The following is a 14,509-nucleotide window of genomic DNA, read 5'->3' as shown; positions in this document are numbered from 1 at the left end:
AATTCTGGATGTCAAAACATTTAACATCCTGAAAATAAGTGTTGACATCTTCCGTTCAAGGATGTTTTATGCTCAGAACGTTTGTTACACAGGAGTTCTAATAGAATAATTTCTTTAAGCCTATAATTCACCTCAATTTGTTCATCATATTTAGTTGAGCTCTAAATAATTAACAGTTAATTACAACTTATGTGACTTGGACAGTCCCCTTGGTGGACGTGTCTGTTTTGCTCTGAGTAAAAGCATGAAATGTGCATGGTTGATTTCCTCCAGAGAGAAATTTGTTCGGTGGTTTTTATGGTTATGACTACATTAACTCCAACATTGACGTGAAACGGCTAGTGGTGGTGATGGTGGGGGGACAGGAAACAAAAAAGTTTTTCAATTGAAAACACAAGGACACTGACTTTTACAGATGTGAAACAACAATGGACGCCAAGTTTGAAGGTTCAGGTTTGAAGGTTCAGGAAATGTGGTTCTTTTTGTGCTGAGCGAGCGCTATGTCAGCTCAAGGTTTTCCATGTTGGTTGAGGAGTTGGGGCCACCCTTACTGAAGGTTTTCCATAGTGGTGAGTCCTCAGACATACCCGGCATCCAGAGAGTCTGTCGTCTGTGTTTATGGAGACGATGAAACACCATCCTGTGTTTTACCACGATTAGGTTAATTGACAAAGCAGATTTAAACTGGTTATAAGATGTAATTGCTCTAAAAAATGGTGTTAATCTAACTGGGAAGACTGGACTTGGTACAGAGTAAAATTTACTGTCCCATCCGTCTTTACTAAGTACATAGCTTATAAGCGTTTCAGTCACTGGGATGAATGCCTTCCTTTGTCCCATCCACAGCCTCTTTGTTATGAAGGAGAAAGCTTTTTAACTTTTGACTCATAAGCCAGATATAGCAGCCAGCGTTTGTCAGTTTAATGTTGAACAAGTGTCTTGGCTGCTGTCACATATTCATATATCTTTACTTTGGCAGCCCAAAAATGCTAAGATGGTAAATTTTGAAGTGAGGCAATTTAAACCGCAAGTGGCAAAGATTTACTCCGTAATAATCGGTCTCAATAGACAATCTTCGATGATCTTTGAAGCTGTCAGTCAGAGGAATTTAGTTTAAATTGATTTGAAATGCTCTCCGTTCTGTCCAGACCCTTTTCAGCTACAATTTGATCTCAAATATGACATTAATGGAGTTTGGTTCATGTCAGTGTTGAGTCGTTTTTGATTTGTTTTCCAGAAATCTCATTGACACATAGCGAGCTAAAGGTGGTTTCTGCTGTCAGAGTAAAGGGGCTGCTGGATGCATTAATTTTACGAGCCTGTCACATTGCATTAGTCATATTTGGTACGCTAACTCTTTGTCCTATGCAAATTATTTCTCGACAGTGTTTGAAGCATCTTGTTTTTAAGCTTTTTAATGATGTTATGTAAGCTGCTGAGTTGTTTTGGAGCAAATTAAAGCAGAACAGAATGTGGTTATTGCAGTAAAAGACATCATAAAAGCAAATTTGTGAAAAGCACTGTATGCTGCAAGGTAGCAATTATGATGAACATAAAATACTGGCACGGTGAGCACAGGACTCAGAAGAAGTTTAAAAGAGCAATACTCCACTTATAAGTCAGTTATTGGGGTAATTTGATTAGAAACCTTTTACGTAGATGAACATTTATCCGCAGTAAAAACACAAAGTATTTTACACAGTTATTCTAATGAATATTGCTCAGATTATTAGGTTATATCTTATAAGCCACATTCTTAATGCTTCAGTATAATAAGAAACATCTGATGATTATACACTATGAGATGGTTAAGCTTTTAGAAGTGTCTTAATCATAGAAAGTTGCATTAAAAAGGAAAAAACCTTGTCTAGTTGACTGTACATTATGACTACTGAGTGCCTACTCGCTGACGTTACTGACCCACGAGGCACAAATAACAAAAACGTGCACAAGCTGTACATATTTTATTGCAATTACAAGTGTCATGACAATTTTTAATACATTATTTTACAAATTTCTTATGTACAAACGCAATTTGTTGGATCTGCTGACATCAACAAACCACGAGATTTATACAGTAAATACAGTGCTTGATTTATACAAGCAAATTTTATGATACCTGCTCAAGCTATTCAAGATTTCAAAATGAATATAAAAAAAACGTTGATCTTAAAAAAAGTTCCATAAAATACTGTCAATCAGGTTTTTGTACTCGCTAACAGTTTAAGGTTTAAAAAAAAAAAACAAGACAGAGACAGAGAGAGAAGAGGAAAAGAGGAGATGTCGCCGGGTACATGAACTGTGCAGTTTTTCAAATTGGAAAAGAAAAAAAAACTGGCCAAAAAAAAAATCAAGGCTCTATTACAAGTTAATAAATCTAACTGGTTCTACAAATTGCACTTTTGAAAAATGAATGAAATTTTTTAAAAAAATCACTGGATACATTTCCTGTGTCAACTCTATATATTGTAGGGTCCCTAACTTAAAGCTACTCCCTCACATCCTAAAGGGTCACCTAAGGTTCCTGTCTCTATAATAACTTCTGAGCAATGAGCACGCCTTCATTTGTCTCATATTTTACACTGAGAATGTACACACCTCAGAAAAAGCAGGGAGCAAATGTGTAAAGTTGTCATGGAGATGAGTATTGCCCTAATGTTTGATATTGCACTTTTATCTCAATTTACCTTGACCTGGTTCTAGGTCCCCCCCCCCCCCAAAAAAAAAGAAAAAAAAAAAGAATAATAATGGCCTGTAAATAGTTTGTTTAGGGAGGCATACAGTATAGTATATGTTCCTCGGATGCTCAGTGGAAGGTGTTGGGGTTTGGACGGATCATCATGACTACTTTCTTTAATGAGTAAGCTCCTCCTCTGAACTCTGCCCAGTAGACTCCATCTTGGTAGCGGCTGCGGTAGTGTCCTCCTCTGTACCAAACTCCATTCAGATTAGAATGGGCACAAGAGTTGTACCACCAGCCTCCCTTCTGGTAATGGGCACAATTTCCTTAAAAACGTGGAAAATAAATGAGAAACAGTCAAGCTATGCTCATAAACATGGAGAAATTATTGGAGCTAATCTGCCGGAACGTCACCCAGATTTTTACCTGTATACACATCGTGGTCTCTGTCCAGTGTTGTGAACTGTTTGCCGTTGTGCCAGGTCAGCGAGTCTCCAGCATTTCCATGGTAGCGGCCTACCCTCAGCTTGTAGAAATCAGCTTCAGACTCCACCCTGAAGCTGGCATACTCCGCAAACACCTTTCTGCCAGACCAGTCCTCCAGTGTGACCAGCAGTTTGTAGTTTCCCTGGTTAGTCAGCCAGTAGATGTTCTCTAGACCCAGCCAGTACTCGCCGTCAATATTGCCAAAACCTTGCTGTGAAGTGCAGTGTTAAGAAAAAAAACCATTATCAGTACATTTAGTAAATCCCTTCTGAATGTTGTTTGAAAAGCTTTGAATGGTTAGATTGGACGGCCGGGGGATGATTCAGGGTCGTTGCTCCTGCTCTGGTTATAATTGTGAATTTTATCTCTCTTTTCTTTTTTTCTTTTTTTTTGTGGTTGTTTATCGTCAAGGAACATTATCATAAATGGACCCTTTGAGTCGAATTTATAGCTTCAGTCGGTTTTCCAGATTTCCACTGTTATGTTGTTATTGAGAATGCAGCAGGATACAGTGCATTTAGTGTGAAAGCCAACATACTTGATCCTGGCGCGCCACTATTTTCTGGCTCTGGTCATATTATAAGTTGGTTTGTGGTGTTTCAAATTGTGGAAACACTTCTTTTGATGAGTGCACAAAGGCAATTTGAGATCTTGTGTGGTTTAGAGGTCTTTTTGCAAAAAAGTTTCTTTTGTTCCTCTGAGCTAAGATTTAATCAGGAGTCACAGCCTATAAATGTTTACCTATGAACTCCATCTTCCACTGTAAGAGGTTTCCCATTCAAGAGATAGAGGAAATTAGTTCCCCTGGGTAAGTGGTAATGTTCTCCACAGCCCTCCATAGCCATTTATCTGGTAGTTCTGGTGTAATATTCAAAAAGTATTTTTCCAGAATGTCAGTAATGATAATACAACACACTAACATGACTTCCAAATGCAATCCAATAGTTTTGTATGTGTGAATTTGTCTCAGAAGACCACTGAGACAAATACCTCATTGCTGAAATTATTGAGGTATTAGGCTATGACGTATGCAGGGGCAATCAGACTATATTAGACACGTGGAAAGCTTAACAGTCACCTATTCATTGGTCACTGACATCTGGTTAGTGTCAAAACACCCTACATAAGTAACCAGCTTCCCTCCAGACCATGAAGTCCTTGATCTGGTGTGAAGTTGCCGCACCTTGTACGTCTCCCAGTTCCTGAAAAAGTTGACAGAGCCGTCCACCCTCCTCTGAATCACAGTCCAGCCGCCTGGGTCGTGCCTCTGGTCACACCACACTTGCATAAGTCGGTTGGCATTCTCTGGCTTCACCAGGTACATGCCACTGGTTGCGTGTCCGTCTTCTAGAGCCTGCAGACAGTCTCTAAACGGGCCTAGACAGAAAGATTAAAGCATAATGTGTACACAGCATGTAAAACACACTCAGTTGCAAGTCTTTGCTCAAAGGTTGAGAGTCAGAAAAAGAGAAAAACTCAGAGTGACACAAAGAGTTACTGTACTTTACCACAGGGAATCCCAGTTTTCTGCACAGGCGCTCATTTTAACAGTAGAATTGACTTTGGCTTCTACTATCACAAGGGAAATGGCTGCTGATTGCGCAGCCAAAAGAAACACTGGCATGAGGGCAAAGGGAATCCTGACTACTGAATGATGAAACAATAGCAAAAACGTTTCAGTCATGTATAACACGTTAGAGTTCCGTGTGTGTTTATATTACCAAGATGTTAATGTTATTGCAGAGGGGAAAGAAACTGCACAGAACAGCCTGAGCAGCATCAAAACTGCATTATTTTTCAGCAGCTGTATCTACCCTAATTTGAACATGTGCCTGTATTTCTTCCAAGCATAGCAAATATGGTAAAAACACTCATCTGCAAAAATGTTAAAATGTATTTAAGTTCTCAAGATTGCATGCTTGAGTGGTTTGCTAACTGGCCCGTGTTACAGTTTTTAAATGCAAAAAGAAAGACAATTATGGGCCGCACGGAGCATTGGAGTTTGAGGATGAGGTCCATCAGTGTTTTACACGAGGAAAAAAAGCAAGCATATGAAAGAAAGAAGCAAAGAACGTGTTGTTATACACATGTTTCTGGTTTCAAGAAATCACTGTGGATGATATCTGTTTCATAGTCCACTCTTAGCCACCCATTTACTCTCAGGAATGTCTGTGTTGGGCCGATACAAGCCAGAAAGTTGCCCTGCCCTGCCCTTGCTCTGTTCTGCCTGATAAAGTCTGCTTCTTCGGTGGAACATATGACCGAGTCTTGCCTGGTTCAGCTGGAACAAATGACATCATTGACTCAGGGTATCTCTTTCTGTTTGTAGTTACACCCTCCCTTTTTTGTTAGACTTCATCCTCATGTTTTCTGTTTGCCTTTCAAATCCCTGTCTTCCTCTCTTTACTTCTTCGTGGTGTGTAGCTTTCTGTTACAGTTTTGAATAACTTTTTGGGGTGTTAGTTGCATGACCGTGGGCAGGAAATTACTTGCCTCCTTTCAAAAATTCATACAAAGGCTACTGTTCACATGCAGCCTGGTGAAAAGTGGCATGCAGTGGCACGAAATGTCAACGGAAAATGCTCCCACTGGAAATGCTGGGAATAGTCCGCTGTTTTTCCACCAAAACGAAAGTCTTTTAATAAAAAGGAGTGGCGGTGTACTATTCACTGCAACTGATCCCATCAAATGCCCTTCGCATCAATTCTTAAATCTGCACGCACATGTTCAAAAAGACAATGGGCTTAGGGCCAGGTATCCATTTAGGCGCACACAGTTAGCCATGCTTGTGTTTTTATGCGGGTTAAATCGTGGCAATTTGATGATATGCATCTGAAAAGGCAGAAGACAACAGCGTTTCTGTTCTCACGGCCAGCTCTCTCCTCTAGGAATGTGTGGGATAAATTTAAATTTGTTGTGACTACGAAGAATGGGTGTTAATGATTAAGAGGTTCACTCACAAACACGGTCTTTGTTTTGCGAATGCTGTTTGTCATGGCAGCTGGTTTGTTTTGGTACCAATGCATCAAATACAAATGTTTTCTGTTGGACTGTTAGACTCACCAGAGGGCTTGTCTGTGGTAGATGGACTGTGCGTACCAGTGGGCATTGTTGGAAGAACTGGTGGAAGAGACTTTTGGTCACTCTGGATTTCATTGCTGATTGGGTTGTTGATGCGTGGGATTACAGGCGGCTGGTAGGGCTTGTTAATAGGGGGTGAGGGTTGTGGTGGAGGCTGAGGCCGCGGCTGGGGCTGGGGCACGGGAACATGGCGAGGAGGAGGTCGACTCCGGCACTGCTCCTCCAACACGGCAATGAGAGCCGACTGGTTGGTGGCTAAAGAAGCCAAGTGCTGGTATTTGTGCTCGAGATCTTTGTACCGACTGGTGAGCTGTTGCATCTCAGAGGTTTGGTTGAGGATCTTGTTCTCCATCTGTGCCAGTTCTAGCGCATTGTCTCTCTTCCTGATGATCTCATGGAGCAGCTGCATGTACAGCTGAGTGACCCTGGAGTTCATGTTTCGACTCTCTTTCCTCAGAAGCTTGACCTCGTTGACGATGCCCCCATCCACCTCGACCAACTGCTGCAGGGTCTCGATCTGCCTCTTCTGCTTCTGTAGTTCCACATTAAGCAGCTCTAACTCTTGTTTGTTGACCCGGTTCTCCAGCATGGCCTCTGGCTCCTTGGAGTTGACACAGATGGCTCCAGTCACTTTTTGTTGAGGTACAATGAAAGTGTAGGAACATTTGTCCTGCTGCTGGTCAGCTGGAGCACGTTTGCTCCTTCCTGCATAGATAAAATCTCTTTCCAGACCCTCCTCGCTGCTCTCAAATTCTTGGGTACTGCCCCTGCCACGGCTGCCGTCTGAGCGACTCCCCAACGTCTGCTGGACTCCACAGGCTAGTCCATAAACTAGAAGGAGCCCTAGCAGGACCACTGAAGGGGGCTCCATGAGTTAGTGTCCAACTCTAAAGAATGCAAGTAAGAAAATGGAAAACATGGAGATGTTTAGGGGGAAACTATCAACTGTTAAGCAGAAGACACAGCTATGCTCAATCTGTTACTTCTACATTTAAAAGCACAAATAGGAATAAACCAAAACCTTATTTTGTTGCAATATCAAGAGAATCTTGATGTTAACATAGGTCTATTACCAGAAAAAGCTTGCTCATCAAGATACACTGGTTTTGTCTTCATTAACCACAAGAAACAAACAGGTACAGAAGCAGCATGCATACACATGTCAGTGTAGGCTGGGCAGAAGTTGGCAAAGATACAGTCAACTGAAAGAAAATGGCTCACTTGCCCTGCTGAGTGTCACAGATGCATTATATTCATGCGTAATCCATAAATCTGAGTGTCTCAGTGTCTTTGCTGTTCATATCACTGCTGGTGTGAGCAGACACTGTTGCTTTGCCTCTGGCTTTAAGTGTAATTTACGAAATGTGCTGAGCCTGTTTTTTTAAAATTGAAGTCCGAGCTTCAAAAGCAATACATGCACACGTGGTTTGATAGTTACTAATACACCTCATTGCCCCGAACAGTGATGTGCTGATCACTTTGGTTTATTAAGTCGCTGGTAGGAGCATGCGCTTAGCTTAATTTGTCGTTCTGGCGTCGGCTCCGCTTGAGCGACTGCCACCACTTGTCCCTTACGCACTCCAACATGCATCTGTTCCACTCTGCAGGCCTGGACATCTTAACTCATGGAAAATTTGAGACACCACCAGATGATGCTATTCAAAGCTCTGTTTAAAGTATTGAGCATGTTGCATCAGTTCTGTGTATATATAGCTCCTACCAAAACTGGGAAATTGGTTGCATTCAGACGATTAATCATAAGTCATGAAGGAAATTCATCTTAATTTGCAGACTTTAAACGCGTCTGTTTCTGCTTTGACCGCGAGACTGAAAGCTTACCCTAGCATTCAGCATGAATATGAATGAATAAAGGCAGCTAATATTATCCTCATCTTTGCTTGATTGAATCTGAGATAAAGTTCAGTTTAAAATCTCTTTAAAATCATATTTCCTGTGTGTAATTAAGCATTTCCTCAAGGGTTCAGGAGAATTAAAATATGAGCTATTCCCCTAGAATTCATTTATATTATTAGTAAAATAAGTTTTCAGAGTTTTTGAAGATCTGGAGGAATGTGCTACTGGTTGTTGAGGTAAATGTAACTCCTGCATAAGGATAACAAGGCCTGTAACTCCTTGGGCAGCATAATTGAAAGCTGCTGCATATTGGATTACAGAGGGGTCCTGTTTAACACCTCCTTGGAGTCAAAGTGGGCCGGCCTAATCATAAAGCATTACAGAGAAACCTAAATTGGCTGTGTAACGATTGCCTGCCTTCAGGACTTCCATTTGTTATTGCTTATCTTTGTGTAAAAGACCATCTACCATATAACGGTGAGCACAAAATTGGGAAGAGAGCAGAAATGTTTTTGTCTTGTTAATCCGGGCGTGTAGCCAGCACATTAGATTGGAGACTTGGAGAAGAGAAATGCAGCACTGTCCAAGATCATGACCCTTGGCACATTTGACTCTTCTGGCTTTATCTGTCTAGAATCAAATGTGTAAACACTTTCTTCCGGGGGGAAAAAAAAGTAATAGAAATGATCTTCTGCACAGTTCATGCTAGTCTTATGTAACCTGTGTTTTTGATGTCATCGTTTACTCAGCCAGAACATTTTCTTTTTAAATTACAGTACAAAAGAGCACAAGGTCTCAGAGGTACTTTGGTAATAGAATACTTTAAAGCACTCGTCACCTATGCAAAAAAATAAAAATAAAAAAAATAAGTGCACAGTTTCTTCTTTAGATAAAGCACGAAACTCTTCTGTCTTTCAGAAAAGCTAATCCATCTGACAAAGCCCGGCTCAGTGAGGGCATCTCTGCTATTACTGATTGACGCCGAAATTGTAGTGTCAAAATATTTTTCACACTATGCAAAGAGATTCTTCTAATCAAGTCTGACAAATATAGTCTTAAAGTCTTACAGATCAAACCCTGAAGAAGTGACTAATAATAGCTTACAAGTAAGCCCGCGGCATGATAATAGAGCAGCTCAGGGCCTGTCCTGCAATGTGCTGATGACTGTATTTGTCCACGGCTCCTGCGGTTTCTCCCCCCCGGAACATGAGCTCTGTCTCAGAGAAATGCCGTGTGATTTGCCCCTGCTGTGGAGGACTCCCATTTTGGACGTAGTTAGCCTGGAATCTCCTGCTCTAGGCTTCTCTACACTTCAAAGCTGAGGGGAAAATGTTTGCAGCTTGCTGTGAAACGTGTGTTCGCAAGTGTGATGCAGTCTGTGCATGTCTATGAATGTTTTTCCCCCTGTTAATGTGTTTCTAATAACAACACTTGCTGGCGTTCAGTATCCTGGGGACAATAGCCAGTCTCATCTGCCCCAGCAGAGGCAGCATGTTATTACCTTATCCATAGTCTGCCAGGGGGATCAGCGGAAAAGCCTTTACCTCCTTATTTCCTGTTAAAACCCCGTGGACTTTATAGTCCTAAGATCAGTCCACCTAAACAAACTGCTACTGACCACCAAACGCTGCAATTATTGAGTGGTCCTTAAAAGTGCCATATCCATACATACTCTGCTCTAGGCCTGAAGGCATATGATCGAATGAAATGAGTGAGCCTTCTTGTTGCAGTATGATTGGCAGCTCCTCTTAGGTAATTTTTTCGAGTCTGCTTCACACCAACATGTTTTGGTTTCACTGTTTTCAGGTGGTAAGTCTGTGTTTACACGACTCCTCTTTCTGGATTTTGCTCCGTGTTAAATTAAGTGTGATGGGTGGGTGAAGGGGGCGAGGTCACTGTGTCTCTGACCAGCGCCATGGTCATGCTCAGCACATATTAATTAGAAGGTGGGCTGCCTTGCTCCGGCTGGTCCGTGCCTCTCACCCCAGCCCCTCTCATTTCAGACTGAGCATGGCATTCCAAACATTCTTCATCACCTCATTAGAGCGAGCCGCCATACTCACACCGAGAGTCAGTGGCAGTGGCGGAACCGAGAGCGCCGGACCCTGTAGATGGAGGACCACTACTACGCCCCCACCCCCCGCCCCTCGTCATCTACCTGTAAGATGCTCCATAGCTGCTGACCCACTTCATTCATTGTCCTACTTTCTGTGTGAATGCATCACAATCACACCATCATCACCCTCAACAGGAGATCACAACACGGCTACACAGCATCTCATTTGCCAGTTGCCAAAAAAGAAGCGGACACTTTGCCGCGTGGCTTTGTGCTGCATGTTCAAATTAGCGCCACCGCTGCTGAGAACTGGCAGTCTCCTGCATGACACCCAATAAGTGTTGGATCAGAGTCAAATTCAATCTGCTCATGGTAATCTGCACTATTGCTTTACCTTGAGGCGAACCTCATTCTTTCCTCAAGCATGTAATCCTTATGAGCGTGTAACATGTCATTTGAGGCATGATTAACCCCAGTTACCAGCTTGGTAACTGGGGTTATTTTTGTAATTTCCACTGTCTATTGAAAAGCGGAGATAAAGTTGTTTTTTTTGAATGTAGGTTTTGTTCCACTCAATGCTCTTTTTTTTTTCTCTCTTGTGATTTCAGACGGGGAGGCAGGGGGTCTTGGGAATTGTTTCGATAAGTTCCAGCATTCTACCTCAAAGCCCCCTTATCCAAACACCACCCTGGCAACAGAAACAAAGACTAGATTCAACCGCCTGCTTCCCTGTCCTCTTGAGTCCAGGGGAACATCCTGAAGCTGCAGTGTGCTTAACATAGTAAAGTTGTCCCTTTTTTTCTCCCCCCTCTTTATAAATGAGCAGTTATTTATAGATAATAAAAAGAAGTCTTGTGTCCGGCACCATCATAAAGAGCTCTTCATACATATAACACGTACAGGGCATGTCCCTTCATTTTAAACTTTAAGAGCTCTGTGTTTTGAAAACACAGAGTTTTTTTTTTCCTAATGAGTAATAAAGAGGCACTTCACTATAGAGGCTCACTCACCAGCATCCCCCTGTGCTGAATTAACCTCCCCTTGGCCAAATCTGTCATAGTCAGCATCAGTCCAGTTAGTCACCATAAAGCATAATTACCTTTTGGCTACAAGCAGTGAGTCAGATGACGGATGCTGCATGATGACTGCTGAATTCAGGATTAGGCAGAAATCATTAAACCAAGTACAGAAGTCTGACTTCAGCCTGCTGTTGCAAAGTGAGCTTAACCACACTACTAGAACTAGTTATTGAGACCGAGTCTACTCACAACTCGCTACCTCAAGATACTAAAAACGAGTAAAGTCATTTTTGAATGAATGCAACACCCTGTTGAAATAAACCAGATCATAAGGTAACTGCAGATTCATGACAAGGTTACATCATGCTTACGAGATAATTGCACTATACTGGTGAGGCTCCTTCAGTTCCTTTGCCCTCCTGCCAGACTTGTCTGAAGTTTCTTATGGTTGAACGTCATCCCAAGGGTGAAACCTGCACCCCCGCGTAGTCCTCTCTGCGCTCTGGCTGTCTATAGTTACTCAGCCTTTTCTCACCTTAGTCCACTCCACCGGTGAAAAGGTGGCGTTTCAAAGCCTATTGTTGTAATTGTTAAAAAAAGAAACTGTCAGTAGCCAAACAGAACGTCAAGTTGAAACTAATCTTCAAACATTAAGGAGATTGCTCCCAGATCCACTTTAACAAAAAAAAAAAAGTTGTGAAGAGAAAAAAGGGACAGCTGGTAACGTCAGCCAGGTGGCAGAGGTAGTTTCCTGATCAACAGTGAGAGTCTGAGGCAGGTTGTGTGCTGCCCGCAGCCCGTTAGGAGAGGACTGTCACTTTCCTGTGGGCTGAATCCATCACTTCTGTCTCACAGCTCTAAGAGGCTGTCTCTCTCCACTGCACCTCTCTCTCTCTCACCCACCCGCTCTCTCTCTCTCTCTCTCTCTCTCTCTCTCTCTCTCTCTCTCTCTCTCCTCTGTGCTTTTAAATGATGAAAAATCTTGTAGTAGTTTCAGTAGTCAGAGCCCCGCACCCCCACCCTCCACACACACACACACTTAAATGAACACATTCTTTTTTTAAAGCAAAAGCCTTCTGTCTTCTACCCCTCCCCCCATGGCACAGAAGAGATTCACAATCACGCACAACACAAGCTACACACTCACACACACTCTACTCAGATTTCCAACCCCTGCCCCCTGGCTACTGGTTCACCACCACCACTACCACCACCACTATTTCTGGCTTGGATTGCACGGTTCTCCTGGTGTTGGACAGCAGGGACGTCAGACTGATCACATCCTAACTGTGCGTGAATGAGCGCCCGTCCTGAGAAACAGCCTGACGGATGGGAAGCAGATCCAGGTGTTTGACTAAAGCCAGGTCTGCTTCACATCGTGGACATGACGTGTTTGAAGCAGGCTGGATTCCTGCATTGTGATGCTGCTCAGAGATAGTAAAAATGAATTAACTTCAGGAGTGTATCAATCATACGGGGCTGAACAAGACGACATGAAAAACACGATGATGTGCGTGTGGAGAGCGCTGCCAGCAATCTACAAATTCCTCAATTGGTCTCATGTGGCTGGTTGTCTGTTGTTCTTGTGTTGTCTTCCTGTTTTGCATTTTGCCCTGCCGGTAATGTGGGATTCCTGTCTCTACTAAGATTTTTGCCATTTCATAATTTTCTATTCAAAGCAAGGACGTATCATAGAAACACATACAATGCCATAACAACAGAGGAATTTATCCCTCTCTTGCTGCTCTTAATCTAATTTCTTCTTCTTCTTAAAACTGTAGTCAGCTGTTTAAATTGTTTCAAACCAGCTTGTATTACAAAGACTTGCTAACTGTTAATCTGGCCAATATTCAGTTTTTTAGCATTAGATAATGTGACAGTGAGGTGATCACATCCTATCTAATGACAGGTCAGCAGCAGTCAGCAAAGCCAAAACTGACTTATAGTGATTTATGACTCACAAATTGCTGCATCTCTAAACTTGCAGATGGGCTTCATTGTCAATCATCTTCTTTTAACTGGCTTCGAGCCTTTTTTATACCTTAGTGAATAAAAAGATGGTATCACTACTCTAAGTATTCATTTTGTCATGCTTTGAATAATTAAATAGTATATGTGCAAACATCATTGTGTTTTTCTGACTCTGTGTTGTCTAAAGTTGTCAGTTCTGCTGCTGGGTTTGTTTTATGGGATATCTCATTCTCCCTTCTGGAACATAAACCTTAAATATGTTGCAGATGGCGACTACCTTTTATGCGCGTTAACGAACCTGTAAAAGTGTTGGGATGCATATAAAAAGGAAAGAATGGGGAAGAAATTCATGAAGTTTCTGCAACATAGCTTTAATTTGAGAGTTAAGTAGCAGAAGCAGCAGACATCTCCATTATTGGACATGTCCAAATCCACTCATGCTAAATAAAGGGGCCACAAGTGGTGTTCAAGTTAATAGCTGAGGTCTTACAGTTATATGACCCCCCCCCCCCTCCCCTTTTTTTTGTTCTTAACTATGTATGCAGCTGTTCCAGTAATTGTGTATTCTAAAATCAGCATTTTCCATTGTGTTATTTGGTTATATAAGTTCCTTTTAAGCCTGCAGATTGAATACACCTCTGAAATCAAGGCTGTTGTACGGTTTTCATTCTCTCCGAGGAATAGGCCAATCATAAAAAAGTCATACCTCAGTTTTCGGAAATGTTTCAGTGCACTATTAAATAACTTCTAGCAAGAAAGGAAAAAAGCTATGCACATCAGGCACTGTTGAACCTTGCTCATGTTTCATGCATTTTTGCAGTTAATAAAAAGAAATTACTGCAAACGGCTGCGTGCTGAAAGTACAATGAGAAACAGAGAAAGAAATCAAGCAAAAGACAACAAATATTTGAATATGTGTAATGGTTAACCTCATCACCACAATAAGCAGCATGGTACTGTTGATATATTCGCTTCACATTCTTCTGTCGGTTTCTTTGCACAGATCACGTGTGGTTCAGTGTTTACAGGCTGACAGATGTTGATTTCAGTTTCTTCCTAAAGTGAATAGAACAGTCTAAATGTTCCTCCTGAGGACACAGTGGGAATGTAAAACTGCGTTTGTGGAGCAAAGTTGCTGGCAAAAGATACTGGACCAGCAACATCCTGGATTAAGGCAGACTGATGGAGTAGTCACTCATTTGACAAAATAATCCCTTAAAGGGATTTGTGATCAAAGAAACTGTGATTCCACTTAGATCTCATGGATCACATGTTACACTGGCATTTTTTCTAATGCCCTCCTTGTTTTCTTCCCTGTCTTATATGACAGCTGCAGCTGAATGTGGTCAGCACATGAATGAC

General features: G+C 41.9%; 1 protein-coding gene across 1 annotated transcript; it reads right to left on the bottom strand.

Annotated features, from left to right (window-relative positions):
- Positions 1 to 1,955: 1,955 nt before the first annotated feature.
- Positions 1,956 to 12,023, bottom strand: angptl2b (angiopoietin-like 2b). The gene is made up of 5 exons (XM_086313675.1): positions 11,548 to 12,023; positions 6,230 to 7,134; positions 4,350 to 4,543; positions 3,107 to 3,377; positions 1,956 to 3,006 (listed from the first exon to the last, which is right to left on the bottom strand). The coding sequence occupies exons 2-5, from the start codon at positions 7,116 to 7,118 to the stop codon at positions 2,807 to 2,809; spliced, it is 1,554 nt and encodes a 517-aa protein (XP_086169801.1). The 5' UTR covers positions 7,119 to 7,134; positions 11,548 to 12,023; the 3' UTR covers positions 1,956 to 2,806.
- Positions 12,024 to 14,509: the final 2,486 nt, after the last annotated feature.

Source organism: Aulonocara sp. 'chitande type north' Nkhata Bay, linkage group LG12 (assembly GCF_057382095.1).
Source record: "Aulonocara sp. 'chitande type north' Nkhata Bay isolate Kocher_YH1m ecotype deep benthic linkage group LG12, A_spYH_male_GT1.1, whole genome shotgun sequence".
Taxonomy (NCBI): domain Eukaryota; kingdom Metazoa; phylum Chordata; class Actinopteri; order Cichliformes; family Cichlidae; genus Aulonocara; species Aulonocara sp. 'chitande type north' Nkhata Bay.
Note: the sequence above shows the minus strand (reverse complement) of the source record. Positions and strands in the feature narration are given on the sequence as shown.

Bases quoted from the DNA above. Each gene is read 5' to 3' on its own strand.
- angptl2b (XM_086313675.1), bottom strand. From the start codon at position 7,118: ATGGAGCCCCCTTCAGTGGTCCTGCTAGGGCTCCTTCTAGTTTATGGA. The intron at 3,378-4,349 runs GTGCGGCAACTT...TGCACTTCACAG, and splicing joins GGAACTGGGAGACGTACAAG to CAAGGTTTTGGCAATATTGA. The intron at 3,007-3,106 runs GTAAAAATCTGG...CACGTTTTTAAG, and splicing joins AGACCACGATGTGTATACAG to GAAATTGTGCCCATTACCAG.